The sequence below is a fragment of the Motacilla alba genome, chromosome 3 (genome assembly GCF_015832195.1).
Source record: "Motacilla alba alba isolate MOTALB_02 chromosome 3, Motacilla_alba_V1.0_pri, whole genome shotgun sequence".
NCBI classification, from domain to species: domain Eukaryota; kingdom Metazoa; phylum Chordata; class Aves; order Passeriformes; family Motacillidae; genus Motacilla; species Motacilla alba.
Window position 1 is genome coordinate 30,971,979 of NC_052018.1, and position 27,501 is coordinate 30,999,479.

The window sequence follows — 27,501 nt, forward strand, 5'->3', positions numbered from 1 at the left end:
TTTACCCTTGAGGGTAAAATTAAGAAATTAATTTAATCCTTTTGTTCTTGATAGTCTAAACTGTTTAGATTTCAAAATTGGTCCAATGTCTTGCTAGATGCCTTTTTTAATTTGTAGAAATTACTCCATAGTTTTTTTACTTAACTTCTAAGATTGCTTTAAAAAATGATGTTTTGAGTGTTTCCTTCCATGAGTTTATTACGTAAGAAACTTAATATATTGTTGAACAATAAGGAGGAAGGCATTAAGTTGCATGTGTGATGCTTTATAAGTTGGGGTGTAGTAATTCACCATAATCTGTGTACATGATACAGCTTATTGACAATTTGCAGTTGCTAATCAGCTGATCTTTCTGCATTTCAAGAAATCAGTGAAGCAGGTCATCTCAGACAAGGATGTGGCATGGGAAGGAGAATGGTTTTTTTTATGAGTTAGGGTGAATAGTAAGCCCATACTAGCCCCTTAAGGTATGGCACAGTCACCATGTTCTAGTGAATGAATTCCTGTTATGTTAGAATTTTGTTACTAAAAGTGGCCTAATAATGAATAAAGTATTTGTGTGCCAAGCCTGAAAGGCCAGTTTCTTCACTCTGACTGGTTAAAAATAAGTGCAAAATGAACCGCATGAACAGTAAAAGTCACTGAGATTAGAGACATATTTGATTGCTGTATTTCTTCCCAGAAAATGGTGGATGTTAAAATTCTCATTCCCTAAACTCTGCTGGACCAAACATTCAAACCCAGCTTCTTGTGTTCAAAACCTGGAGAGCTAAGCCTACAATCACACACAAAGATGAAAAAAAGAATTTTAGATACATGTATGACTGTGTGTTTGTAAGTATATTCTGCAGTGGTTAAACAATTGCACAGAACTTTTGGATCAAATACAGAGGGTAAACTGGGCTGAAACCCTTTGAAGTTGTTGCTGAGTGTCTGATAAAAATTCAATTCAGCCTTTTGTTAAAATTAGTGTTAATGATTTTTCAGACCTGTAGCTTTTGCATCAGCTGTCAAGGCACCCTGAAAACCTCCTGTCCAGTACTGAATACTTAAAGCACAGTCACTAAATAAATCTAGAAAGTAGCAATGTTGTTACTTTCCTCTGTGTCTTTCTCCATGATTGTTGTGTAGTTCTGACTGTTGTGTCTTTCAGTTTGTCAGGTGTTGCACGTACCTTGCACAGGAGGAAAACTTGCTGGCTGGCTCCCACCTCATTTTCCATTCCCACAGTAGCTAACTTCTTGTCTTGTGTTGCTCTCTCTTCTGGGCTGGGATCTTTGTGCCAGGGGAATCCAGAGACAGGGAGGTGGTTGCAGGAAGGTTCCAGCTTAATCAACAAATGGGTCAATGCAGGGACTGTGAGCTCCCCAAGGCACGGTCTATGGGCTGTGCTGGCTGCTTCTTTTCAATACAGAAGGGTTTGTTTCTCTTGACAGGACACAGTGGTGGCTCTACAAGCCTTGAGTCTGTTTGCAGCTCTCACTGTGGCAAGCAAAACAGAAATGGATATAACAGTGACAGCCCCTTCTTTGGAAATACCAGCAACATTCTCAATTGATACTCGAAACCGTTTCCTGCTTCAGACTAAGGAGGTACTGTAAAAAGTGAGGAATACTTTTGTACAAAAGTCTGCTGACTGAAAGTACTTTGAAAATACTGGTTTGCTCATCTTTCTTTCAGATTCCCCCTGCACAACAAATGCCAATTACAGTGTCAGCGGAGGGAATGGGATTTGCTGTCTTTCAGGTAGGCAATGCAGGCAATTAGGTAGGTATTCTTGCTGAAGATATGCTTTCTGTAAGGAAGGTGTGTTTTGGAAGTTTTATAAAACATGTTAATAGGAACAGTCTTCCAAAATGTCTTAAATCAGTAGCAAAGCACTTCACTAACTGAGGAATGCTGTGAATAAAATATGGAGATATTCCTGTCATTTCTGACCAATGGCGTGGCCTTTTAAGTACTGCTGGATGACTGACAGTTTTGGGGCACTTCCATGAGCCAGAGCTGTATCAAGGCAGCCCTGTCCTCCTGCAGAAATGCAATGTCCATTTGCAAGACAAAGAACTACAGTGGTACACTGGCAGACACAGAGTTCAGAGTAAAATAGATATGTGGACTAGGCAGAAATGCCTCATTTGAGGACCTTGGTAAACCATAATAAGGCACAGATCAATACAGAATAATATTGCATTGCTAGTTACAAGAATAATTTTCCTTTCATTGAAGTAGAAAGCAACAAAAAATAAAAATAAGAGGTTATTACAGCTAGGTTCTCCAGCAATTTTTACAGTGTTCTGAAATAGGATGAAAAAGTCAGAGTCAAAGGAGTCACAGGATCCTCCAAACTACAAACAGTAATCGACACTTAGCATCAGCCAAAAGTGTGGGCATAGCAGAAAGTGGAAGGAGAAGTACCATATCAGAAAACAGTGTTGGATCTAACTTGATATGGGCAGCAGTGGATCTCACTTCTCCGGTGCCCTCTCCATGGCAATTGGTTGTGACCACACAGGTGGAAGAGCAGACCTTGAAAAAGCGTGCAGAAATACTAGTCTCTTAAGCATGAGAGACTGATTTTATTGAAAGTATAAACTTATACTTGATGACTGTGTCACAAAACAAGAGTTCCTACTGGACTACTAGTCATTGTAGAAAACTGAGAAAACTGATCCAAGGTCACCTTTATGTATCTCCAAGTTTTATGCCAGGTCAGATTCTATCTCAAGTTCCATCCAATCTGTCCTTCACTTTAGCATTCGTATGCATCTGGGAAGCAAAAAAAAGCCTGGTGATGGTTGGTAAATGTGGTTTGGGATAAAACTCCTTTTCAAAGTCTTCACAGCTGCCTATCAGCAGTGAACAGCATCTGGAGATACACCTCATTCATTCACCACCAGTCTGCAAAACCCACAGTGCCATAAATCACAACCCATGATTATTAATTCCCAGAAGTCAAACAAAGTTACAGCAAAGTTCAAAAGTTTCAGAGGATAATTTAGATTCAGACTTGCAGGCCAAGATAGAAATGAACATCTCAGCAGGACTGCATTCACACATCTGTGGTTTCAGTGTGCCTGTGAGTGTGATTGTGTGGAATGTAACAAAGTGGGGCTCCAGAACAGTTAAGACTACTTAACCCTAATCACTGTTGAGAAATACTCCCTGATATTTAGTCAGTTAATTTGTCAGGCGAGCTGATGAAAAACTTTTCAGCAAATTGTTTCTTGCTGGAAAACACTGATTTGTTGGAATTAATACCTTTTGTGAAAACACATTGGTTCCAATTGCATTATTTCCAGCAGGAAAATATTCACATTCAAACTAGCATGTCTGGTGAAGACTGGGCAGAAGTCTTCCACTGAGAATAGCCAGTTCACTGTGGTGGAGCATTCCTTGGGGGTGTATAACACCAGGGTTTAAGTTTCTGGTTTGTTGCATGAGCGTGGAAATGTGCTCACAAGGAACTGCTGTTCATGATCCAAGGCTAGGTTACCTTGTTCATTTAGGTCACTGTGCTGTTGCCTCTTTTCCTGAAGTTTTGAGTCAGAGGTGCTGTGACTTGATTCAGAATATTACACTTAACACCCTGGAGTAGTTCCTCCAAAACCTTGTCTTTGCTGAGATCAGTTCCTTCCTTCTGCTTCCTTTGGCAGGTCTGGTATTCTAAAAGAAAGAGCACTGAGGACATTGAATGAGATTTCTCTTTTTCCCAGACATAGGCTAGGTCTGGATCAGATTTAATAAATCAGATAGCATATGACATTGTAATCACATTTCTTCAGCTGGGTTTCATTGTCTTGGGCCCGTCAGAGTACAGTGGTAAGAATCAGTGTTCTGGGATTTGGCTTTCTCGCCAAATGTAGCGTGTCAAAGCAGTAATTCATTTAAATATCACACAACACAAGATTAAATCCATTAATGGAAACATCATGCTTTCCCAACAGAATGGATTCTTAGAAAAAAAAAATTTTTGGTGAAATCTCACTGTCTGTGTGTGCAAGTTGGCAGTGCATTCACTCCTGACCCTTCAGGATCTTATAAAATGTATTTATTTTGGATATTATGATTGTAAAGGCAGCTTCTTGGTCCTGGTGTCAAAAGTTTTCTAACATGTCTCTCCTTTGTACATACATCCCATTGTGAGTATATCTCATGCATGACCTAAGACACTTTGCAAGAGGGAAGAGATGATGGGTTAGTGTATTATGAAATATGCTCTAGAGAAAGGAGTCAAAGAAGCAATCTTCTGTAGGAGGCCTGCTGAAAGTCTTGAAAGAAACATGCTCCTTCTGTGAGCTGGAAGGAGCTGGACATGACACATGACTAAAATAATTGGCATGGCTCGTGCCTTCTTGGAAGGAAGGAGAATGCCACTAAAATCTAGAGCTGGCAACAAGGGGAGGGTGGACAGGCTCAAACAAGGGTGGGTATGGGCAAAGTGGATAGGTGAACAAGATCTCCTCAATCTCCTGATGAGGTATAGAGAGGGAAGGAGGAAAAAACCTCAGAATTCCCTGTTACTCATTACTGGAAACAGTGACTGTTTTATCCACTTGGTATATTTTTGCTGGACTTAGGCAGAGGACTGAATGTTATTTAGTGTGATGGTACTGGAACAGGTACATGACGAAATGCACAGATGTTTCTCCATTACCATTTGAATGGATGTTGCGTACTCAAAATGGACAGAAAATATTTGAGATGTTTTCATTGAATTCACATGTTCAGTCAAGCTCATTTATACTGCTAGTTGAAGAAGGAAAAGGATAGGCATTGATTAGGGGGTTATAAATGTGCCACATTTTTAGAAATGTAGTGCAGTTGATAGTGTCAGCTACTATTTGAAGCATCACTCTCATGTGGAACACTAGCTTTTAATTTTCTCTCCTTGGGCCTCTCACCAGAGCTGGTTGCACTACACACAAGACTGGACCAGTTCTGCCTTTAGCTTTGGCAGTTGCCTTTCAAAAGTTAAGACATGCAGTTGCTCATTTTGTTAATTTAATGTGAGTTTCTGTGTAATAGCCTTCTGTCCCCAAAGTGAGTGTGTATACAGAAGAAGGCTTTAATTAAACTCTGTGAAAACGGTTTCCTTCATTGTGATGAGAAGTAGGGAAAAGAAAGTCAGACCGTAACAACAATAGCTTATTCCATGAAAATACTAGCTGATTGACCTGTTCAGTATGTGGTTTCAGAACATCCTGCCTTGGCAGTAAATTGCCACTCATTAGCTTTTTCTGGCAAAAGTTAAAACAGTTTTGCTTCTATGGTGTCAGATTGTTGAGGCACTGCTTTTTGTGTGCCTTCAACTGGCAGGCTTTCTAGATTGGTTTCATCTTTGGTGCTGTCTTCTCCTGTGGAGCAGTTGTACATGGTAAATCTTCTCAGTTGTACCATGGCTGTCCTGAGTGCCTCTACAGAATTGGTTCTGCACTCATACAGCATGCTAAATTCAGCAATGTTGGGCAGGACCGTGGGAATTATGTGTAAAGAAGGAGCATAATTTTTGTATCAAAAAGTGAGAGAGGTGGCAACAAAAGCAAAAATGAGAAATTAAAGATGATTCCCTCCGTCATCCAGATAAAACACATAGCATGGTGAGGGGGTTCTTCTTTGCTTGTAGTAGAAAAATAAGCAGAAACAGCAAAGAATAACTCCCTTTGCAAGACCCCAATATGAATTTTGCTTGGCTAAAGAAAAGGGAATGAAAAGTGCTTCTGGAAAATCACACTCCTTCTACAATGGTTTCAGATAGCAAACGGAAAATTGTCAGTCCAAGTTTGAAGGTATGACAGGGGCTTGTCCGTGTTATAGGTTAGCAAGTCAATTATAGGCTAGCAGGTCTGTGCAAAGTGTGTTTTCTCATGTGAATGCTCCTCTGGTGTTATGGTGCTAGCAACTTGGTGTTTGAACCACACTGATTTGCTTTACATGTCGCCTGATGTCTGTACTTGCAATCCACAGCTCAATGTTATGTACAACACAAAGCACACCGATCAGAGGCTCAGATCTCTCCAAAATCAAGAAGCCTTTGGGTTGAATGTTGATGTAAAAGATGATAAAGATGATGCAAACCACTTGACTTTGAATGTGTGCACAAGGTAGGTAAATCAGTTGTAGCATCTCATGCACGTCTTCGTATATACCAACTTTACATTGCTTTAAATAAACCAAATTATCTGTTTGTTTGTACGAATTTACTAATGTCTGGGATATAAATGTATACCTGAAGAAAATAAAAATTACTTTGCACAAATGATAGTAGTGAAACTAAGAATCAATTTATAAATAAATTTTTGCTGGCCAGGTGATATTTTTTATACTATTATGCATGAAGATCAAGGTACCCTAAATGTTAGAGGAATGTGGAAGAGTTTGTGTGAAATACAGGAAAAAACTCAATGGTTTCTTTGGTGCAAGTGCTTTTGAGCTCTTGGAATGTGTGTGGACAGACTTGAAAATTGGATCAGTATCTCTGGATTCTATCTTGAGTAGCAAACTGTGATAAGGGCCTATTACTCTTACCTTTCATGAAAAGAATCCTTTTCTTTTGATACAGAAGTAGGTACTTTTTTTTTTTTTGTAAAGAGAGAAGGAAGTTCTGAAGGGCTACAAACACCATGAAATAATATTTTTTTTTCATCTCTGTAATTAACTTCACTCAGAATAATTTTGGCAGGAGTCAAAATCTATATTTACATAATGATAAATTCACATTACCTTATTGTGCAACTATCTTTGTTGTGTTTCATTCACCAGTATTTAAGAACTTGGTAATAGAATACAATACATTATTCTAGATTTGAAAGAGGTGGAAAGTTTTCCACAGACTAATTCTGATCTTTTTGCTGAATAAGGGGGAGGGGGCAGGAGGATATGGGAGAATGTGTGCATCTGGGGTGATGTTTCTTGTTTAGTAATCAGCTACTAAAAACTGAGCTGAGCCTACTCAAGTATCATCTCTGGGACCACAGGATAGCCACCTGGTGTTACCTGGATAGAATTTACATCACATGAGAACAGGTGACTTTGAACTGCATATTCCTAGGTCAGCCAGTCAGTCATTTCTTTCACTGCTTTGTGCCTCCATTTTGCTTGCTGTGGAAGTGTTCATACACATATTTAAAAGGTATATTTGAAGGTGTTTGTCTTCTGGCAGTTTCTTCAATATGCATTTCCTATTGTAGTTAAAGACCACTGCATATTTCATATGAAACCCTATAGGCCATATTCTCTCTCTATATATATATGTATTTATGGTTTTTGTCTTCTGTCTTTTATAATCCACAATAATGTTGTTGAGATGACTGCATTTGTTGTGTTTAAGGATTTCATCTGTTTGTGAATACTTCCTCTGGAAATACTGTTTTTTTTTTTCTTGTGGCATTATACATATTAGATATGCAACATCTTGTTACATTCCATGTAAATGCAAGTTTTGCAAAGTACCACCTGATCCACCGTGATTCCTCTTATATACCTTTCAACCACACCCCCTTTTTGCTAGTTCTTTAAACTTTGTATACCATATGCCTTGAACTATTCTTAAGCTCTGCCTTCCACGAGGGAGCTGTGACTGGAGATGAGCCTCTAGGTGACACCATCATACAAATAATCAGCTATAGAGAATATGATTTCAGTACAGAGCATTGATTTAATTTGGGAAGTAGCCAGCAGGCATAAAGCCAGAGTTCTGCTTTTATATGTTTCTAGTATCCAGTTCAGTGACACAGATGGTGGGCAGAGACATTAGAATACATGAGAGCTCTTGAAACAGAAGGGGCTTGTTCTCTTTTAAACTCTTCTATGAAGTGTCAACAGCATTTTAAAGTCTGGCACAAACTCCTGACATGTAAAGGGTTTACATGCTGGATTTCGGCTAAGTCTTTTTTGGGCAGTCTGACTCTCTAGCTAAGACCTTTCGCTTAAAATACAGAGGAGAAGTGCTCCATCTCTCTGGGGATCCTCTAGAGTGGTGATGCTTTAATTGCAAAGTGTTCAAAGAAGAGGGGGAACTCTAGTGACATTGAAAAGCAGCCTCAAGAAATTACTTGGAACATTTAGTTAGTTCCAACATCAATTCCATCAACTCTTATTGTGGGAAGTGGACTGGTACTTTGAGTAAGTCTATTTAAATTGCTTAGGCTACAGCTTCATCTCTGATTGCTGAACTTCATATATAAGTCATCTTTCTCTTCTTTTCCCTATAAATTGTATATAATATATGTCTTATCTATATTTCTAAATTAGTTTAAAGTTGTCCTGCTTATGATCTTTATAACATGATCTGGCTTTCTAGAGAAACCAATACAAAAAGGCTGTAGAAATCTCAACGAGTGTGTGTGTATAATCTAGCTGTGGGTATGCATCTAGCTGTGGATATACATAGTTAGGTACTGAAGGCTTCAACTTCACAATTTTTTTCTTTTCTTTAATCTGAAGAATATCTACCTTCTCTCAGCCAGCTTGATAGGGGTTGGCTGTGGTCTTCTTAACTGGTATTATTTATGACACTAGAGCAGATGATGTCTCATTCACATTGAAGTGGTTCTTGGTTAGAGGAGCTAACACACTCTCTGGGAGGCAAATACCCAGGATTGCCAGTTTTTCTAAGTTTTATTGCTGGCATACCTTTTCCAGACATGGGAAACTGATCACTGATGGTTCAATTTACTCTCTCATTTCTGCTTTCTGCCTATGCTAGCGTGGTTTTGTTTTCTCTTCTTTGTATCATCTGTGAGAGGGTCTTACCCTGATCTCATATTGCTGATGAGCTGAAACATAAAGTTCAACTGAAAATACCAGTTTTCTTCAGGTACAAGTTTCAAGTCTCTTACTGGTCATTCTTGCATGATGATTCTTTTTCCTTTTTTTAAGAGACCATGGAGTTGAAGAGATGATACCACAACCCACCTCCAAGGCTGCCTCTCTTCCTTTTTTTGAGACCTAGATCCTCATAAATTCTAGGGATATATCTAATTCACTCCTTGACAATACCAAGATAGTTTGGTACCCTCTTGGTGTTTTAGTAGCACCCCAGGCTGGCTAGACAGCTTGAATATTTTACTCTCCTCTTATTGGTAATTATGCAGAAATAATTACATCCAGTTCCAATTCAATTATTTGTTTTCAATAGCAGCTACTTTGGCACAGCACATCATAGAACAGATGGTTTCGTTTGTTTCTAGTCTTGTGAGCCAACTGAAGTCAGCAGTTGTGCTGTATTTCTTTCAAAGTTGTATCTGCCTTGAATCAGCCAGGCTTAACAGCAGTGCTTTGAAAGCAACTCTTCCCTTTTATTCCTTTTTTAACTACCCAGCTCTACAAAGAAATAGTTTAATTACTTTCAATACTGCCAGGCTTTCGAAATGAGGATTAGAGACACTTCTATTTTAGTGGGACAATAATTATTTACCTTCCACGCTAAGGCAGGGGAAACTCTTCTGCTACCTGCTTTATTTAAAGCAGTAGAATCTTTTGCAGGCATTTAGGTGACACTTGTAGCACAGAGCACCATAAATATATTTTGATTAATCTGTTATGCACTATAGTGTGCAAGGCTTGCTCAATAGAGCAAACTTTTACTCCAGCATCTGGTTTTCACATTGGAAGAAGATATAATAGTAAGCATTATTTAGGAAAAAAAAAAGGCTCTCAGTTTATTAAATCTTCTTCCAAATATGGATTAATAACGTGGCTATGCATTTAAAACTGAAACTTTGTGAAGTAATTTGGTGATGACTTTGTTAATGCTAGCATCAGTCTCTGTGAAGGAAATATGAAAAGGTCTGGGAGACTTCTTTGGTGTATACACCTGTATCTCTTGGCCTCCAAAATGAATAAAAGCAAAACAATGCATCCGTAAGAGGACATACATATATTTCAGTACAGGAATTCCTACAGCAGCTTCTTAATTGCTTCTTTTGAAACGTGTTTAATTGCAAAAGTTTCTGCATATTTGTAATATAAACCTGTACTAATAGATGCTGATTGGTTCCTTACGTTGTCAGTGTAGTCTCTCACATGATTTATGTATTGCAGTTTTCTCAGTGCTAAACCAGCTTTTGCATATGTGGCTAAAATTAGCTGGAAAAATAATTGAGAAATTAATAATTAGCTCTTTATCATTAGATATTTTCTTGTCAGTATTCTGTTCCATTTGTTTCTTAAGTATTCTTAAGCATTGTTACTTCATTAGTTGGGACCTAAAGATCAAATGTTTTCTTTGGAGAGTAGGCTACTGTATTTCTACTAAAAGTTTCTTTGTCTGTGTTTTGAAAAGGTACTTTGGTTCTGGCACGGCTCCCAGTAGTGGTATGGTCCTCATGGAGGTTGGCTTACTCAGTGGTTTCTCTGTGTCACCAGATTTTGTTCCATTAGACAATACAGTTAAGAAGACGGAAAAGGAAAATGGAAAAGTCAACCTATACTTTGACTCTGTAAGTTGGAAATAACAAAGAAATGTGTTTGTGGTGATTTTAATCTTGACTCTGACATTGTTAGGCTTAAATTTGGAAAGACATTATGATTGTGTTCTTTGGGGAAATCAACATCTGCTATTTACATTGAATTAATAGTTCTTCTGGTTTTAAGTGATACTGATTGGATAGGTACAACTCAATTGTATTTGCAAGGGGTTTCTAAATTAGGACTCTTAAAAATCACACATAAGAAGACAGACGTTTAATGAAGTCTGTAATTTGACCAAAATGACTGCAAATGAGGTAATCATCTTTATATGCATCCTGACACTTAAGCCTTTAGAAATGGACTACCCCTGAGCTAAAAGTCTTTAGCTCCTCTATGAAACCACCATCCCCAGGGTTCTCAGGATGTTTCTCTTCTGTTTTCCTAGTTAAATGAAACACAGGTTTGTGTGGATATTCCAGCTGTGAGAGACTTCAAGGTGGCAAATATCCAAGATGCTTCAGTGACTGTACTGGATTACTATGAACCTAGTAAGTGTCCGTCATTTCAAATGGTACTTAATTATTCAGAAGTTTAAAAGAAAGTTTCTTCTTGTAGGAATAGGAGAAACTTTAGTGAAGAGAAAGCTGCATTGAAGTGTGGTCTTTTTGGACATTTACATGCCCAATTTGCTACAAGTAGTAGTGTTTTTACATAACTGTTGTCCTAATGGGTTGATTACTCAACTGTTGCAAATTGTCTGGCCCAGCATGTTCCCAAAACTATCAGAATGAAGCAGGAGCTTTACTGTGATTCACTTACCAAGTTAATAATTACCTCTCCAGTAGCTTTGCCATCTGTTTCTTACCTGAGCTAAGGGTCCTTCATGGGAGAAAATGCCAATTTTTTGACTTCTGTTGTTACCTAAAAAAGGTGTACATTGAAAAAGGAGATTCAAAGGGGTTTTTTTGGGGGGGAGGGGGCTTTAGGTTGGTTTGCTTGTTTATTGGTGGTTTTTTGGGGCTTTTTGTTTGTTTTTTGTTTGTTGTTGTTGTGTATGAGTGCATTACATGTATTATGTAGTATGTGTTTTAGAGATGGGCCACAATGTACAAAGTTCTTTGGCAAAATTAAAAGCAATAAAAATATTACAGGCTGCTGGAGAAGATACTAGGTTTTCATTACATGAACCGCTTGGTACATTATTAAGGATTTGGGCTTGGTTTGAGTTGAGGCATAAAAAAGTTGTATAGGCAATTTTTCATGCTTTTTTAGCTCAATACAAAAGACAACCAAATATGATGTGTGCTACTTCAGCTAGATTTATTCTGTATAGGCTGAAATTATCGTTCATTCACAGAATTTTAAAGTGAAGTAGGAAATTAACGGTTATAAGTACACTGTCCATTAATTAGAGCGTGTTTAAGGGCTAGAAGCTTAAAAAATTACAGCAAGTTTTTATTTGAGAGAGACACATAAACCTTTGAATGTATGGCTGAAATGAATTTCCAGTTCCTGGGAGAAGAGCTTAGGATCTAATCTTTCATAAGAATGCCGTTAGATAGACTAATAATTATGTTGTAAAGTTACAGGTAAATGCACATGTAAATATTTTTTATTATATTTAAATAAATTCTTAGTTAGCAAACTAATATTAAGCCCAAAATTTATATGATGTAATCAGTGCTGTAATTCCTTTAATTTCAAGATAATGGTTTGTGGAAATATTATTTTACAGGACACCATTCCTATCAATATATAACACAGATATATTATTGATCAACAGATATGCCATGATTGAATTCTTCTGGGAGAATTCCTTCCTGTCTAATACAGGAATGTGATTTTATTTTAATTTATTATTTTCTGTCGCTGTTGCGGTTGGTGACCCAAGCTGCAGGGATATATTTTATGTGATGATGACAGATTCATGTCATATTCAGAGCTAGGAAATGCTCTGGCATTTATTGGTAAATGTTATTTTGTTGTGGCAGATAGTACAACTGGCATATGTGTAAGAGCTGGCTTGGATGCCAGTACTGCAGTATTCTCTTACCTGACATTTTATAACTAGCTGGGTGTCACTGTTTGGTAAACATTTTGGCTCATAAAATTACATGTCTTTTAAATACCCTGAGGCTTGTAATGAAAACGAATATGATTTCAGGTAAAAAATGCTGCTCCTAAAAAAAAAGAAGTTGCAAGGTTGGAAGGAAAGAAGGAAGAAGTCTAGTTGGAAGGAAAAAAAAAAGAAAAAAACCCACTATTAGGAAGAAACTTTGCAAAAGTTTGTTCTGTGAGCAATTGATGTATTGATGTTTCTGAAATGAATATGATTTTCAGACTTCTAGTTGGGCTCTGTAGCAGCCTTTCAGGGAATGGGAGAGTAAAATACAAGAGCTGGACCTAGGTGAGGTAAGCAGTCCCAGATTCAGGAAGCTGGAGCTCCCATACATGATAGCGAGAGAAAGAATCAGTTAGGAGAGACCTGGCTCTTAAATGTTATAGCCAGCAGCTTGCCAGGTAAAGCATCTGAGTCCTTTTGTCGTGCAGGTAGGGGAAGGCAAAATTCCTTTCAAAATGTTTGTCCAAGGTTTGTGAACAAATTTTGTCTAACAGTTGAGATTGAGTCCATGAAAGTGTGCCTTTCACCAGGTGTTGGCCTGAATACATTGAGATGCTCTGGGTGAAGAAGAATGAGTAATGGCTGGGCTTAAGTATCTGGGAAGTGTTTTCCAGTGTATGATGAGCTTTGTGTCGGAGTTTAGTGCATCCTTTAAAAATGATTTCTTTTTGAAGCTGAGTTCTTGGTTAATTTTCAGAAGTTCATTAACTGATGTTAATTAACCTTTCTGAACAGGAAGAAGAGCAGTGAGAAGCTATAATTCAGAAGTAATGCAAAGTATAACCTCTTGTGACTTCTGTGAAAGTGATTGCAACCTTTGCCACCGAGATGGTTCTGCAGCCTTGCTTCAGCACTCTTCATTGGCCTCCTTGTTCTGTGTACTCTTTGTCCTTCATGCAGACTTGCTGTGCAGTTGGGTGCTGTAAAAGGAAACAGATTATGTTTCACATCTAAAGTTTCCATAAATTATCCAAAGAAAATTTTATGTTCAGATACCAGCCCGTCTTTAGTGATTACCATGACCAAACTCCTGCTGTGTTCAGGGAGAGCTGGGCTGGCCCATATGGTAAATTTCTGGCTGTGCCAGAAAACTTCTACAAGTGTCTGCTGGAAAAGCTTTCCAAATGTTAGTTTCATACTGAATTTATTTTCTGAAGAAGCACAGAGTTACTGAGAAAGCAGTGTGATAAAAAGTAAGCTTAGCTGCACATTCCCACTTTGTTTTTACCCCAGCTTCCAACTGTGCTTGTTTTTTAGGGTTGTTAGTTTACCATGCTTTTCCAAAACACTATCTGCTTCTCCATTAGGGTGTTGATAAGCAATGATAGGAGCTTGGTATCAGAGCTCACTTTGTTCTGTTCTGAAGATGTGACACTCAACATTAATACTGAATTTCTCTGTGTGCTCTCATGAGGAATAATATGAAAAAAAAAAAGAGATGGCTTCAGAGCAGACCCAAGAGCCAAAAAGTATTGCATTTACAGGCTGCTGAATGCTGCAGAAAGTTGTCAGTCTTTTTTTTTTGAATCATTACAGAGCAGGTAGGTGGATTTTTTAGGCAATTCATAAGCTAATAATGCTTGAAAATAACGCCTCAGGATGTTCTCATGCATTTTACTCTGAAAGGCTTTTTACTGTAAACGTATCAAAGATAAAGTCTGTTTATCAGACTTCAGTTTTTACAGAGTTATTCAGAAACAAATGCAATTCTCTTTCCATGTGAGAATGGTGGTGTCAGCTGGTATATATTTATGGCCAGATGAAGGAAGTTTGTTTTGAACCTGTTGTGTTTTTTTTGATGTCTCTGAGAAATATCTCTCTGGGGCATCATTTATGTCTTGCGCCTTCAGCGTCACCTTGTCAGCAGTTCAGGTGGCATACCCCAAACAGTTGTTTACTGCTCTCAGTGCCATATGAGTTGGTGGCCCTGGATGCCATCTGTGTCCCTGTTGCTGATGATGGGAGTGGCTTTTAGGAGGCATGGGCTGCACAGGCACTCAGTTCAGCCAAACAATTCACACGCTTGCTTTACTTTAACCACGTCCATGTATGCTCAAGTGCTCTGCTGAAGTGGAATGGAGGAGAGAGATGGTGAAAAGTAGCAGGCACTTCTATACCCAAACCTGCTCTTTGCACATAGGCAGAATTACAGCTCTCTGTGAGTGTAGAAATGTGTGAGCTTAGGAGCTTGTTGCTCCTGAGTGAGTGTATGAATGCCTTCCTTGTCTGGCAGCCAATCTGTCCTTCTTATACACTACCTGTAATATCTAATGCTTATTTCTTTTTGATAAGGCAGCCAAGCTGTTACACTCATAGTTACTGAAATGAAGTTAATAGCTGTCACGCTGACTAAGAGAGGTGGAAGTTTTAATTTCTATTGATTCCCTTTCTTTCATACCTTTTTTTAGACAGAGTGTGTTTTTGTGCACATGTAATAATATGGCAGTCACTTTACTTGAGCAATTTCTGATGTTTCCATTTTTTTCTACTGCTTAAAATGTATATTTTTGTATTTATGCTCATCTATAATGTTGTTCATAAAGGAAATTTTGCATATTACCATGGGAAGAGGCCTGAACTTCCAGGACTGTAGGTGCCTTCTATTACCAATGTACAGGTTTTAACTGCAGAGCTAGTTTAGATGAGGTTATTTGTTTTACTTCACCTGCTTTTGGAATTTACAATGTTTTTCACAAATTTGGGATCCTCTCCTGTTTCTTAGGCAGAGCTTAGTCCTGGTTCTTCATGGTCAGTCATGCTTTTCACTTGTCCTAGGTGTGTTTCGGATTTAGCCTTTTGAATAGTTAATTAGTGCCTGAACAGAGTGTGTGTGCTTCTCTGACCCACATAAAGTAATGTATTTATTGAAGCCAAACTCACTGCTTAGTCAGTTGAATGCAAGATCTCACCCTCTGGAAGCCATTCACTTGGTTATATTCATGGGTCCAAAGCTAAGAGAAATGAAGATACAGAATTAAACACATCTCTGCATCTCTGCATCTCAAATCCTTTATTCATTTATGGGCGCCTAAATCCAACTGTGTTAAGTATAAGATCTGGAAAAACTTCTCATCTAAACTGGGATGTGTTTTGTTGTGGGTTTGATTTTCTTGTGACTTATGAAAGTTGGTCTTCTCTTGTCTTTGAGAACAGCAGACTTGACATGTCATTTGTCTCCCATTAATGTAATTTCAAAAACCCAAAGCTCACATACTTCCAGGTTTTACTATATGCAGGACTTCTAATAGGGACATTGGTACCTGATTAATGATAGGATAAAGGGCCTTATTTTCTAGACAAGATGTACTGGAGATAAATTGCTCTTTTGCAGTAGATAGTAGGAATAAATTAGTTCTGTTTTGCATGCAGTCCAATCTTCCTGAAAATCCTCCAAGAAAAACAGATTTAAACTGCTTAGTTGAGTTTTGGACAGTGTAGCTTTTACTAGTATTCCCTTACATTTGTTTTTGAGACAACACATGTTTTTAAATGACTTTTGGCTGCCTTACACACTATATTAAGAATCATCAGTCATAATGTACCATGTCAGGGAAATTGTTGGAGTCAGTGAATAAACATCCTCTTTTATTTTACTTTATTCTATACAGAAGACATTTTATTGCAGGCATCCAAATCTGCATCTGTATCAAGCTATTTTAAAGAAACCATGTACATTGTATGACTTTAAACAAATGTTTACACGAGGTGGCCTTTAACATTCCTGCATCAGTGCCTTCAGTCACTTTGCAGTAGTGGCTGGTGCTTTAAATGAATTGCAGAGGACACAATTTGTACTGTGGTGGCAGTGAATGGAATATTATTTGGCACTGTGACCTTTTTTTTTGTTTTGTTTTCCTCATCATTATGTGGGAACCTTTACACAAATTCTCAGCATATATATTATCTCCATTGCTCTATAACACCCATTTTGGATGTTAGGGGGGCCGTGCTCCTACTGAAGTTAATAGGAAATCTTGTAGCAAAAAGTCTTTTGGAACTGTTTAGCAATAAGGTCTACAAGGAGCTTTAAGGAGTGATGCTAAAAACAGTCATGAAAAGGTATTTTTGTGGTGGAGTCTTCATGTTGTGTTGTCTGAGCATTTCTGCTGTTCATTGAAATCTGAGTGTACACTGGTATTTCCCATGCCTTTTTCAGCCACAGGGTGTCAATGGACATGGTCTGTCTAGGGCCCTTAATGTGCTATTGAATCATTAAGAGGTATTTATTTAGGATTGGGTCTAAACCAAAACTATAATGTATTTTAAAGCTGTTCCCCCCAAATTCTGCCTCTGCTGTCATCCATGATCTTAGCTGAGGGTTTCTCTACAGGTTTTGATATCGGTGTCATTTAGAGATCTTCTGTACCAAATGCTGTAGTACAGAAGAGGAAATGAGTGCTGCTTAACAGGTTTGGAGTGCCTCAGAATCTGCAGGCTGGGCCGGTTTGGTTCCCAGCATGGCACCACCATAGAATTGTTTATGTTGGAAAAGACCTTTAAAATCATGGGGGCCAACCATTAAGCCAGCTTTGCCAAGTCTGCCACTAAACTGTGTCTCCAAATGCTACATCTATGGTCTTTCTAAATACCCCCAGGGAGGGTGACACCACTTCTTCCATTGGCAGCCTGTTCCCATGCTTAAAAGTGAAGAAATTATTCCTAATATCCAGTCTAGACCTCCCCTGGCACAACTTGTATCAAACAGAAGCAGTGCAGGTATTCCCAGTTAGCTTCCATATCATGTGCTCTCATTCACTTCACAAGCAGGGGTGTGTGGCTTCTGCACATCAATGGTACAGGATAAAAGGAGGAGGTGGTCAGACGGGTGCAGGAGAAACATGAGAGGGAGATCCAGTGTTCACAGAATCATAGAATGTGAAGGAGTTGGACTGGACCTTAAGATCATCTTGTTCCAACTCTAGTGGGACACCTCCCACTGGAACAGGTTTCTCAAGGTCTTACCCAGCCTGGGTTTCAACACTGCCAAGGTTGGGGCATCCACAACCCCCCTGGGCAACTTGTTCCAGTGTCTCACTACCCTGACAGTAAAAAAACTCCCTAATATCTAACCTAAGTTTCCCTTCTTTCAGTTGGAGCTCATTACTCCTTGTTCTTTTACTGCAGTTCCTCAGAGTCCCTTTCTGGCTTCCTTGCAGTCCCCCTGCAGACACTGGAAGGTTGCTGTGAGATCTCCACACAACCTTCTCCGGGTGATCAGTCCCAACTTTCCCAGCCTGTCTTCACAGGGGACTCTACCCTGGTGAAGTGTTCCAGTCCTCTTATCAGCTTCGTGGCCTTCCTCTGAACTTGCTCTGACACTTCCATGTCCTTCTTATATTACAGGCCTCTCTTTTGCCTTGGAAGTCACTGTTGACAGTCAAACCTAAAATACAAAAATTGGTTTTATTCAGTTATCGAAATATTATCCTAGCAATATTTCTCTGAATGTGTTGTTCAAGTTGGTATGAATATTGGCAACATTTGATTTTAGCTAAATCCTGCAGAAAGCATATGCATATACATAGCTGTTATAGGCTGCAGTGTTCTGCAGTGTGCAATGTATGTGCATAAACCCAAGTTCTTCACAGTCCCCAACCCAACAATGCTGTGTAATGTTCTGTTTTTAGGAAAGAATCTATTAGAAAGCAACTAGTGCCTAATGGCATAATTTTTCTGTCTGAAACGCTAAGAAAGAGGATTCATTTTTAATTCTAATGACTAATATTATTTTTGTTATAACACTTCTTCTACCGTAAGTTCTTATGCAGTGAACCATGTCTATATAATCTGAAGATTTTGAAATTAGATGCTTAATTTATCTATAAAATATAACAGCAGTTGTTTCCTTTTCCCATATCAAAAGATTTCACTTCCATGTTGTTTCCTATTAATTTTAATGTATTTCTGTGTGCCAAATGGAAATGCCATTGCTTTGTTGCTATTCTATGCAATGCAATAAAGGCTGATAGTGTGCTGTATTAGATTAATCTAATGATTATTTTTCCTATAGATAGCTTGTTTTCAGATAGGTATGAGCATTAATGCCTTATGTACTGCATTTGAGTCTCCAGTACTCCAGTTTAAGGTTTGTCTTTAAATTCAAATAATTTGTTGTATTTCTTAGTAGCTACCCAAAAACTTCATCAGCATTGCTAATATCTTATTATTTAATATGAACTGGGGTTTTTGTTGTGGTTTTTACTTTTCTTAGGTTGTAGGGGATACTAAATACAAAGAAGAAAATAAAAATATGCTGGCTCAGCAGAAGGATATAAGCAGGTATAGTGTCCTACTGACTGGCACATCTTTTCTTTTTCCATATCAGGCCTTAAACAATTTGAACTAAAATTCTTGACTGCCTTGAGTCAGATACCCAATTTGATCTAAGTTATGATCATCATTCACATTTCCACTTTTGATCAAATCAGAAAGCACAGAGAAAGAATGCTTTTATGAGCTGTTTTGAGCAAATGGAGGTGAACTAACATGCCACCTATGCAAAGAGCTTCTCTTTTTTCAAGTAATAAAGCAAGTGTTAAAGAACTAGACTGTTTCAAAGGACTTTGGAAGATTGTCATTTGTTTATTTTTCTTCAAATAAAGTTCACAATAGCTATTTTTAAATGCTATTAAAGATGACTTTTAATAATATATGTCTAATGTTTGCTTGTTTGACAATACAGCTACTTGTAGTAGATAACAGTTTCTGTACACTGCTGACCACTACCCATCCTCAGCACTTTTTAGAGGTTTCCTCATCTGTGTTTTAAAGCTCAGAATTTAATAATATAAATAAAATTTTTAAAAAAGTATTACAACAGTGGCTTCCCTGGTTAGGCTGTAAACAGTCACCTCAATTTAAAAGTCTACTATTTTGTTTAACATGAAGTTATTGCAAAGTTTGCTGGTATCTGTAAAAGAGGTAGCATAAATAGTCTTATGTGATGAGCTCAGTTCAGGTGATGACCCCTTATGGTCATGGAGAACATGAGGAACTATACTGTTGTGTGAAAAGGAGAAAATAATACAGATACAGAACTAATTGCTGAAGTGGAAGTAAAAGAGCACCAAAAAATTTTTATGCCAAAATATTTTATACAAACATAATTGAATTGATGTGCAGAATTTTTTTTTCAGGTGACTTGCTATTTTAACTGCCATTTTTCATGGTTTAGAAGTTTGGTCTCTATAACAGTGTCTTTTCCTAATTTTCCTCATAATTCTCTTGCTGTTCCTCCTGCCTGCCCTTGAAAGAGCTTGCTGGCTCATTTCAACTCTGGGGTCAGGATCTGCTCAGCCTCACTGAACTCTTTTGACCTGACCACCTCTCCTACAAGTTCAGTGGCCATTTCTGTGCTGGTGTGTCACAGATCTACCTTTTCCTTCAGAGCCTTTATGACCTGTCGAAGCTAAAATCGTCTCTGTTCTCATGGAGAAGTAGCTATCAGCTCAAACCTAGAATGACTTAAAAACACTTGGACTTGTCAGCACAGATTTATGAAGCTGAAATAATCTTTAACCAACCTAATAGCTTTCTGTGGTAAGAGAATTGGCTGTGTGCATGAGGATGAACAGTGGATAGACTTTATTAAGGCATTCTCTCATTTTTTTTTTCTGTTTCAATATTGATAATAGTCCCAAATAAAGCAAATTTGGAACATAAGATATTCTAATGATAGACCAGTCTCTGGAAAAGTGATTTTGGAGCAAGCTAAATGTAGAATGGTAAAATGTAGAAGCAACCAGAGCTTAAGTGCAAATATTTGTGCAGACATACATACCATCCCTTCCTACACAAGAAGCGTCAGGCAGATGCATGTGTAAGTAGTGTATGAGGGGTGATTCATCTTTCTCCTGCCCCATGGATGCTCTTAAAAGAGCTGTGAGCCCCTGCTGAGGATGTGGTTGTTGGTGCTGCTCACACTCAGGCCGCAGTACCCTGCTCCTTGTGCTGTGCTAGCACACACCTGTCCAGCCCTAGCAGGCTGTTCATGTCTTGAAACCAGACACGATCTTAGGCACGGCTACTTAGGTAAGTGAGGATTGTAATATGTCTGAAGCAAAGAATGAGAAATCATATCCCTAATAAAGAAGAAAAAAATGGCATAAGAAAGAGCCTTTTTATCTGATTCTCAAAAGCTGCCTACCAGGGAAACTATGGATTTTCCTGGGGATTCTTCTGGCTCACAGTGATGGAAAGGAAGGACTGAGCTGATGGGTACTTTCAGTAAGTGGATAGACATTTTGTTATATTGTTTTTAGACAGAAATGCTCACTTAAAATGCTGGATCAAGTGGCAAAGATAGCAATATAAACACATATGGAAATAATGTACTAAAAAAGCGCTGTGGTTTCATATGCAGAAAAAAGATAGAAGCCAACTCTAGCTCAGTGGGCAGCTAATTAAGCCAGAGGTCTCTCTGTACATTGTATTCTAAGTTCAGTACAAGAGCATGTATCAGCAAGATGCTATGTGATTTTTCCCTTATAGTTCACACTTTGATTTCAGGAATGAACTATGCATCATCCCCATAGTGATTATTTAAAGATGGGGTGGCTGGATGTTAGATGAGTGTCAGTATGATAAATGTGTCTTGTTTGTGTGGGTGGTCATTGTCCTTGATCAGTTTAGGTCTGTCATTTTTCTGTTCCTGATTTTAATTGAATCTTAGAATAATAAAAACACAAATGCTTTTACTGTTCAATAACATGAAGTTTTATTGAGACAGTTGTGAGGAGTGATTTTGCCATTGCTACATATTCTGCTTGCTCCACTTAAGATTGAGTGTTACAGCTTTCATGGTTCCTTTCTCAACTCCATCCACCATTTTTCCAATACACAGAGACCAACCGCAGTCTAAAAGACTTTTATTACAGGATACAGGAGAAGCAAAAAAAAAGGTGTGAATTCTTTGTGAGGAAGCACAGCGTGTGGTCTCAGAGTGGTACCTCTCACCAAAGGAGTATGGGACTCCACATTATACAGAAAACAAAGCCTGGTGTGATCAACACAGCTCTGCCTCAGCTGCTTCTCTGGTTTCATTCTTTTTCCATTCATTCATACTGAATTTATTCTCCTGCTTTTGCAAGAAGTAGAGCTGGGATAATGCTGCATAAGGTCATACACAGGAACACTCTCTAAAGCACTCTTAAACTTCAAGTCCCTCTAGATTAGCACATTTCACCTGGCAACCAGTGGGGCACATCTGGCTTGCAGGAGGTTTGAACATAGCCATTTTCCTTGGAGGTGATTGAAAACAAGTTATGTGAACTGCAAGCTGAACTGAGCAGCGGCAGGCAGGAGGTGACCAGGAGAGGGGCAGAACAAAGGCGGCTGCCTGGAGCAGGAACTGCCTGGCAGAGAGCGCTTGTTTGCGCAGTTTCACCCCAATGCCCAGGCACGAGAGTGGCTGTCTCCCACCTGGGGAGGCAGCCAGCCTCTGTGCCTGGTCTCTGGCCAAAGCACACCTTTGGCAATGGGATGTGAGTCTGTCTGAGACATGAGAAAGCTGGCTGTGTGGAAGAAGGAACTCAGGAGTGGGAGAAGGAGCAGAACTTTATTGTGGTTAATGTTGGACTGTTAGTGCTTGATCAATAAAAAATCAGTATTCTGTGCTAGGGGCAGCAAAACTGACTCTCCAAGCTGACATCCTGTTTCACAGGTCACAGAACATTCCTATGTGTATTCAAGTTGCATTTTTTTTGGCCTGAACACAAGCCTCTTGCTCCATGTCCCGTGCAGTGTGGATGGCTCTGTGAGGGATGTTCAGGAACAGAACATGCTGCTGTAAACAACCAGTGAGCGTCAACAATGACAGGCTGAGGTAAAAAAAAGCAAACAACATAGTATGATGTATAAACAAGAGTACACTTGGGAGACAAATGGTGCCTTTCCAAGCTACTGGCCATGCTTTTTGAAGTCTGTGGCAGGAAACCAGTGCTCTGACTGTGGGGCTCCTGGGGGCAGAGATCAAGCATTGTCTAGGAAGCTCAGCCACCATGGGAAGATTGAATGAATAAGAGTCCCTTGAAGCTCCAGGAGGTAGGGGTGTGGTTAAGATCTTTCTCTCTCAGCTATGTCTAGCTATTTCAAAAAGCCTTGAACATTCAGGAGAATAATTATCATACTGTGACCATAAGAGGTAAGATTAGAGCCAGGGGAATAAATTGCAAGAAAGAAAGTTTTAGTTTAAACAGCAGGGAGAACCTTTTTTAACAGGAGAAACAAACTGTTGGGCAGGCTGCTGTGGGAGACAGCCTCCTTCTTTCTTCAGAAAGAAGAGCAAGTTAGCAAAACACCTTCTAATAATGACCCAGGTCTGTGTGAGACTGTCTAGGTGGTGGTGATGGAATAAGTAATCTCTTGCTGTCCTTCCCAGAGCTGTTTTCTTATGAGCTGATGTCTGCAAGCTCCACTGCTATCACACAGAATTGAACAGTTTTTACAAGAGACCTACTGAAATGCACGAAGTGTAACTTTCTGCTGATGCTAAGGAAAGTGGTGAAAAACTGCTTTGAATTTACTGGAGTTGTAGTGGAGTTACATGGTGATTATGAAAATCTAGGCCATAATTCCCTCCAAAAGTCATTGCTAGTTCTTAAGAGCAAGGTAGGACTGCCTTGATTTATAATTTATAAATTTATAAATTTGATTTATAATAGGGTTCACAGTATGTGCAGAATGAAAGTCATTCTTGAAAAGGCTTCACTAGAAAGTAGAAGATCAAGTGTCCTATAAGAAGAGTTACCAGATAGAGTGATCTGAATTTTTGAGCCTTTCAGGGGTTGTCTAGAAACAAGTAATTGTGACCCTGCAACCTAACTACAAATTGGAGCCTGCAACAACAGAACAGTTGTTCTCTCAGGCTGTTCCTAAGGTCAGGCCAAATCATACCTTAGGTTTTGTAGGTTTCAACGCCCAGCTTCTCATCATTCTAACTCAGAATATTTTGATTCTGATTCATTATAAAGAGATTTAAATGTTGTGTTTGTGACTGTGGTGGTTACACCTGTGATGTTAGATTACAGCTTGCAGATTCAATGTACAGACTGAGTAAACTACCTGGGGAGTGTTTTCGTTAGTGGCTATGATTTTGTGCCAAGATTTGTCCTCTATATCTTATTTCTGCTGAAATTTCTTACTTCTTCACCATTTTCCTTCCCAAAGATAAAATCAAAATGCTGGAGGTAACAAAACCAGAAAAATTCTATCAGATTGTGTGCTGAAGGCAGGCTGGTTAGGCAGGTCTACACCTAGTGCCTTTGAAATACATCTATAGATGAGGCTGGCATGGTCCCAGTCCTTTCTATTATTATATTTCTTGCTGTAGATAGAGTTTTGCTGAATTTTAAGTGCAGTGACTGGCTGTGCAAGGGCCTTGGGAGTCCAGGACTATAGAAGACCCCAAGAGTCAGGGCCCTTCTAGGGTGTCTCAGCCATAGGAGTCCTCATGAACTTTCTTAGTCATTATCTCTGCTCTTGCTATTCCCTGGCACCAAGGTGCTGTGGATAAAAAGGTCTTCTTATTTAAGCAACTAAATATCTGTCATGTATCCAACCAAATATATATATATATATATATATGTATGTATGTATGTATGTTGCTATATAGTATATAGCAAGCAAATATCATTCACTGGTGTGCTGGAAAGTGCAGTGCTGTGGGTGGTTGCTCTGTGTTGACCAACAAACTGCTGCTCCAGCAAAGACTGTGTTGAGGATTGGACCCTGAAGGGGTCAACCATGTAACAGGCCACTGCAGGGCATCAGCCTCAGTAGGCTTTGGATGCTGGGTGTGGCTGTTGGCAATGACAACTTGACAAACCTGATGATTCAAAACAGAAACAACCTTGGGAGGCAATACAGAGGGTGATGTTATGGGTTATAAAACAAATAAGGAATTTCTTGCTCCCTGGTGAGAATTCTCACTACCTCCATAAGGGCAGCTCGGGAAGAGAACAAGCAAGGACAGAGAGATGTCCTGACATCGCCAAACTTTTAAGCTCTTGAAAAAGTTCTTCAGAACTACTCTGTGTCTTTTCAAATATGCCATTAACATTAACAGAGGGAAGTCTGTCCTGGTTGTTAAACTAAACTGCTTGCTAGAACTGCTAGTGACCATTCAAGGAACTCAGAGAATTACAGAGTGCAGCCAGTAGAATACATTTATCAAGGAGAAGTCAACCAAACCCAACCTGCACGATTATTTGGAGGCAGATATAAGTACAGGAGAGATTTTTCACCTCTGCAACTTACAAATTTTGCATATCCACATATGAATAGAAGCGCAGAAGTTTGTTATTTTCTGTTCCACAGCCTGCAGCTGCATATATAAACACCTTACATTTGAAATCCTCCCAAAGATGCAAAATGCCCAATGGTGTAGGTCTGATATCCTGGCAGTTCAACTCAACATCTCCAAATGAGTGTTGATGAGGTATGCACACTCATTTGATACTTTCTGTATTTGTGTTCTTCTGGGGTGCTGATCCTATGAAAGATGCCATGATGGTGGATCACAGCAAATACCAGAATTGCTGCCCTTGGGTAATTTTAGCTTTACAGTGTGGGAAAACAGTTGATTGCATCAATTTTAAAAGTCAACTGCTGTGTTGTTAATTTTTAAAAAAATTATTAGTTCTTGGTGAAGGCAGTAATCATTAGCACAAATGGGTGCACGCTTTGCAGCACGTAGAGCACAGAGTCAGGCATGGAATTTTCTTTGGAGGCCACCAAGGAGTCTCAGCTGAGGCACCTTTTCAAAGTCCTGATGTAATGCTCATCCGCCAGCTGTACATATTTTGATTTTTTTAGGCTGCCTTCAAGTACTTATGTTGAATATTTCAGAATCAGAAATACAGATGACTTTCAATTCTTGGTTTCTGAAAATCCCCGAGTCCCAGGGAACTGTAAGTGATCCGCTCCTTTGAAAATGAGCTCACTGCTCTTCAGTGACCTAATTATGATTATAAGAGCTTACTGGTAAGTTAAGATTGGAAAAAAAATTGCCAAGAGGCAAAAAATGAAAAAAATCTGCACACACAGTATTCACATAGCTTGTGTAATGCCTAGTGGGTGAGCCAGGCAGGGTCTGAAAACCAGGTGACAAAAGATATTTCTAATCCTTTTCCTCCTGATGCCAATAGAGGGCTCGGTGTAATTCTAGTTGGTGTCCTCAGCACTCAGCATGCTGTATTAGATTTTATCTGGTTTTATTAGAGTAGTCCGTTTTTGTGCAAGTCTTTCCACACATGAGTTAAGCAGAGAAAATAAAGGAGGTAGAAATATTAAGTGACTACACTCTTAGAGTATTTTTTCTTTTATTTACAATGGAGCAAAAAAGGCTTATGTACCACCATTTTTTATGAAGGAGGTTGATTCTCAGGCAGAAAAGGTTTACATTTAATTTGTTATTTAAAATCCCATTTTTTAAGCTTATTTGGAGAATGCTAGCATTTTGGAGAAAGTACATGTTTAGCCACTGTCTGTTTCCACTGGATCCTATGCCTAACCCATCCTATTACAAGGTTCCAAAGCTGCAGGAACTTACCAAGTTTCCTTTCAATCTTCCAGAAGATCTGCAAGTATTTCAGTCTTGTGTAGAATCCTAATACAAAATTATATCCCTTAATTAAATAAAGAACATGCAGTTCAGTACCCAAGGTTTTTTAAACAGGGTTTTCTTATGAATTTAATTATAGGTAGAATTTATAGCTGGTTTTATGAAAACATATCAGACAAAGTATATCAGATATGTTAATTAAAAATTTTGAGAGAGAGAAAAACAAAGAGAATATCTTTAAAAGCTCAGGAAATGGTTTAGTCTCCAATGCCATGAAGAACAAACTCCCCTTTTGAGAAATCTCCTGTTTATGATAGTAACCGATGAACTAATTTTCTAAACAGATTTTCTGGAAACAGATTCTACTTCAGCTCAACCTTATGGAAAGCCTTTCTGGTGCTAAACTAATGTGAAACTTCAGGCATGCACACACAATATCCAATTTCAAAATGTGTGGTGGAGGAACAATTGTCACTTCAGCGTGCTCAGATCTGTCAGGACCTGCTGTCCGTGCAGTTGCCACTGACTGCATTGTGAGTGGTAGCTGGGACACCTGGGAAGTCCTGCTCAGTGGCCCTGACCCACCTGCGCCAGGTATCGTTCAACCATGGGGCAAACATGTGGTCCCTACTGCAGACAACTCCCTGTCAACACATGGAACAGGGAGGACACAGAAGGATGTGGACATATGAAGGGACATGAGGAAGAAGTGAGACAACTACAAAGCAGCAGGCAGATCAGTCTTGATTCATAGTATGTGTCTGGTAGAGCCCTGATGAAGAAAAGATTCTGAACCAAATCCTTGCAATCTTCTCTTTGACTCTCATTAATGCTACAAAACATCCACAACTATGGATGTTTTTTATTAACTTTTACTCTGTCATTAATTGGGGCTTATTCTGCTTTGCATAACAGGTACTTCAAAGGTATGTAAAGACCATTTTTATATACTTTGATTGGGACCTGTAGTGGTGTCATGATTGATTTTAAGGATCAGTCGGAGGACTCTGATGGGATTTGAGTTCAGCTATAAAATTTTGAAGTAAATGCAAACTTGGGGATAAGAGATTACCTCCTTGTTTAAATGTTTCAAAAAAGCATTTCTTTGTTTTTATTTCTCCCCTATGTACCTAAATAGTTATTCTGGAAATATCATTAAAATGGATTAAAAAGAGATATTATTCATAAAAGAAGTTTCATCGTTACATTCTATTTTCTCCATGGAAAATACTAGGGTTTTGATGCAGTTGAATGTCAAAGCCCTGCAGATGTAATTGTTGTGTTTTTAAAAGGAAAACATTAATTAAATGAATGTGTCACTCCATTATAGTTGCTGTTCCATCTCTTTTGTGCAGAACCTGTGAGTGAAAAGGTCACACAAAAAACCTGAGAAGTGAAAAAAATTAAA

At 38.8% G+C, this 27,501-nt stretch overlaps 1 protein-coding gene across 1 annotated transcript in view; it reads left to right on the forward strand.

Moving 5' to 3' along the window:
• Window positions 1-27,286, forward strand: part of CD109 (CD109 molecule) — a 79,443-nt gene extending 52,157 nt beyond the window's left edge. Inside the window, exons 28-33 of the mRNA XM_038132114.1 lie at window positions 1,437-1,592; window positions 1,681-1,746; window positions 5,965-6,101; window positions 10,283-10,439; window positions 10,856-10,958; window positions 13,268-27,286. Coding sequence (XP_037988042.1) covers window positions 1,437-1,592; window positions 1,681-1,746; window positions 5,965-6,101; window positions 10,283-10,439; window positions 10,856-10,958; window positions 13,268-13,458 — 810 coding nt within the window. The 3' untranslated portion in view covers window positions 13,459-27,286. The remainder of the gene's footprint in view (window positions 1-1,436; window positions 1,593-1,680; window positions 1,747-5,964; window positions 6,102-10,282; window positions 10,440-10,855; window positions 10,959-13,267) is intronic.
• Window positions 27,287-27,501: the final 215 nt, after the last annotated feature.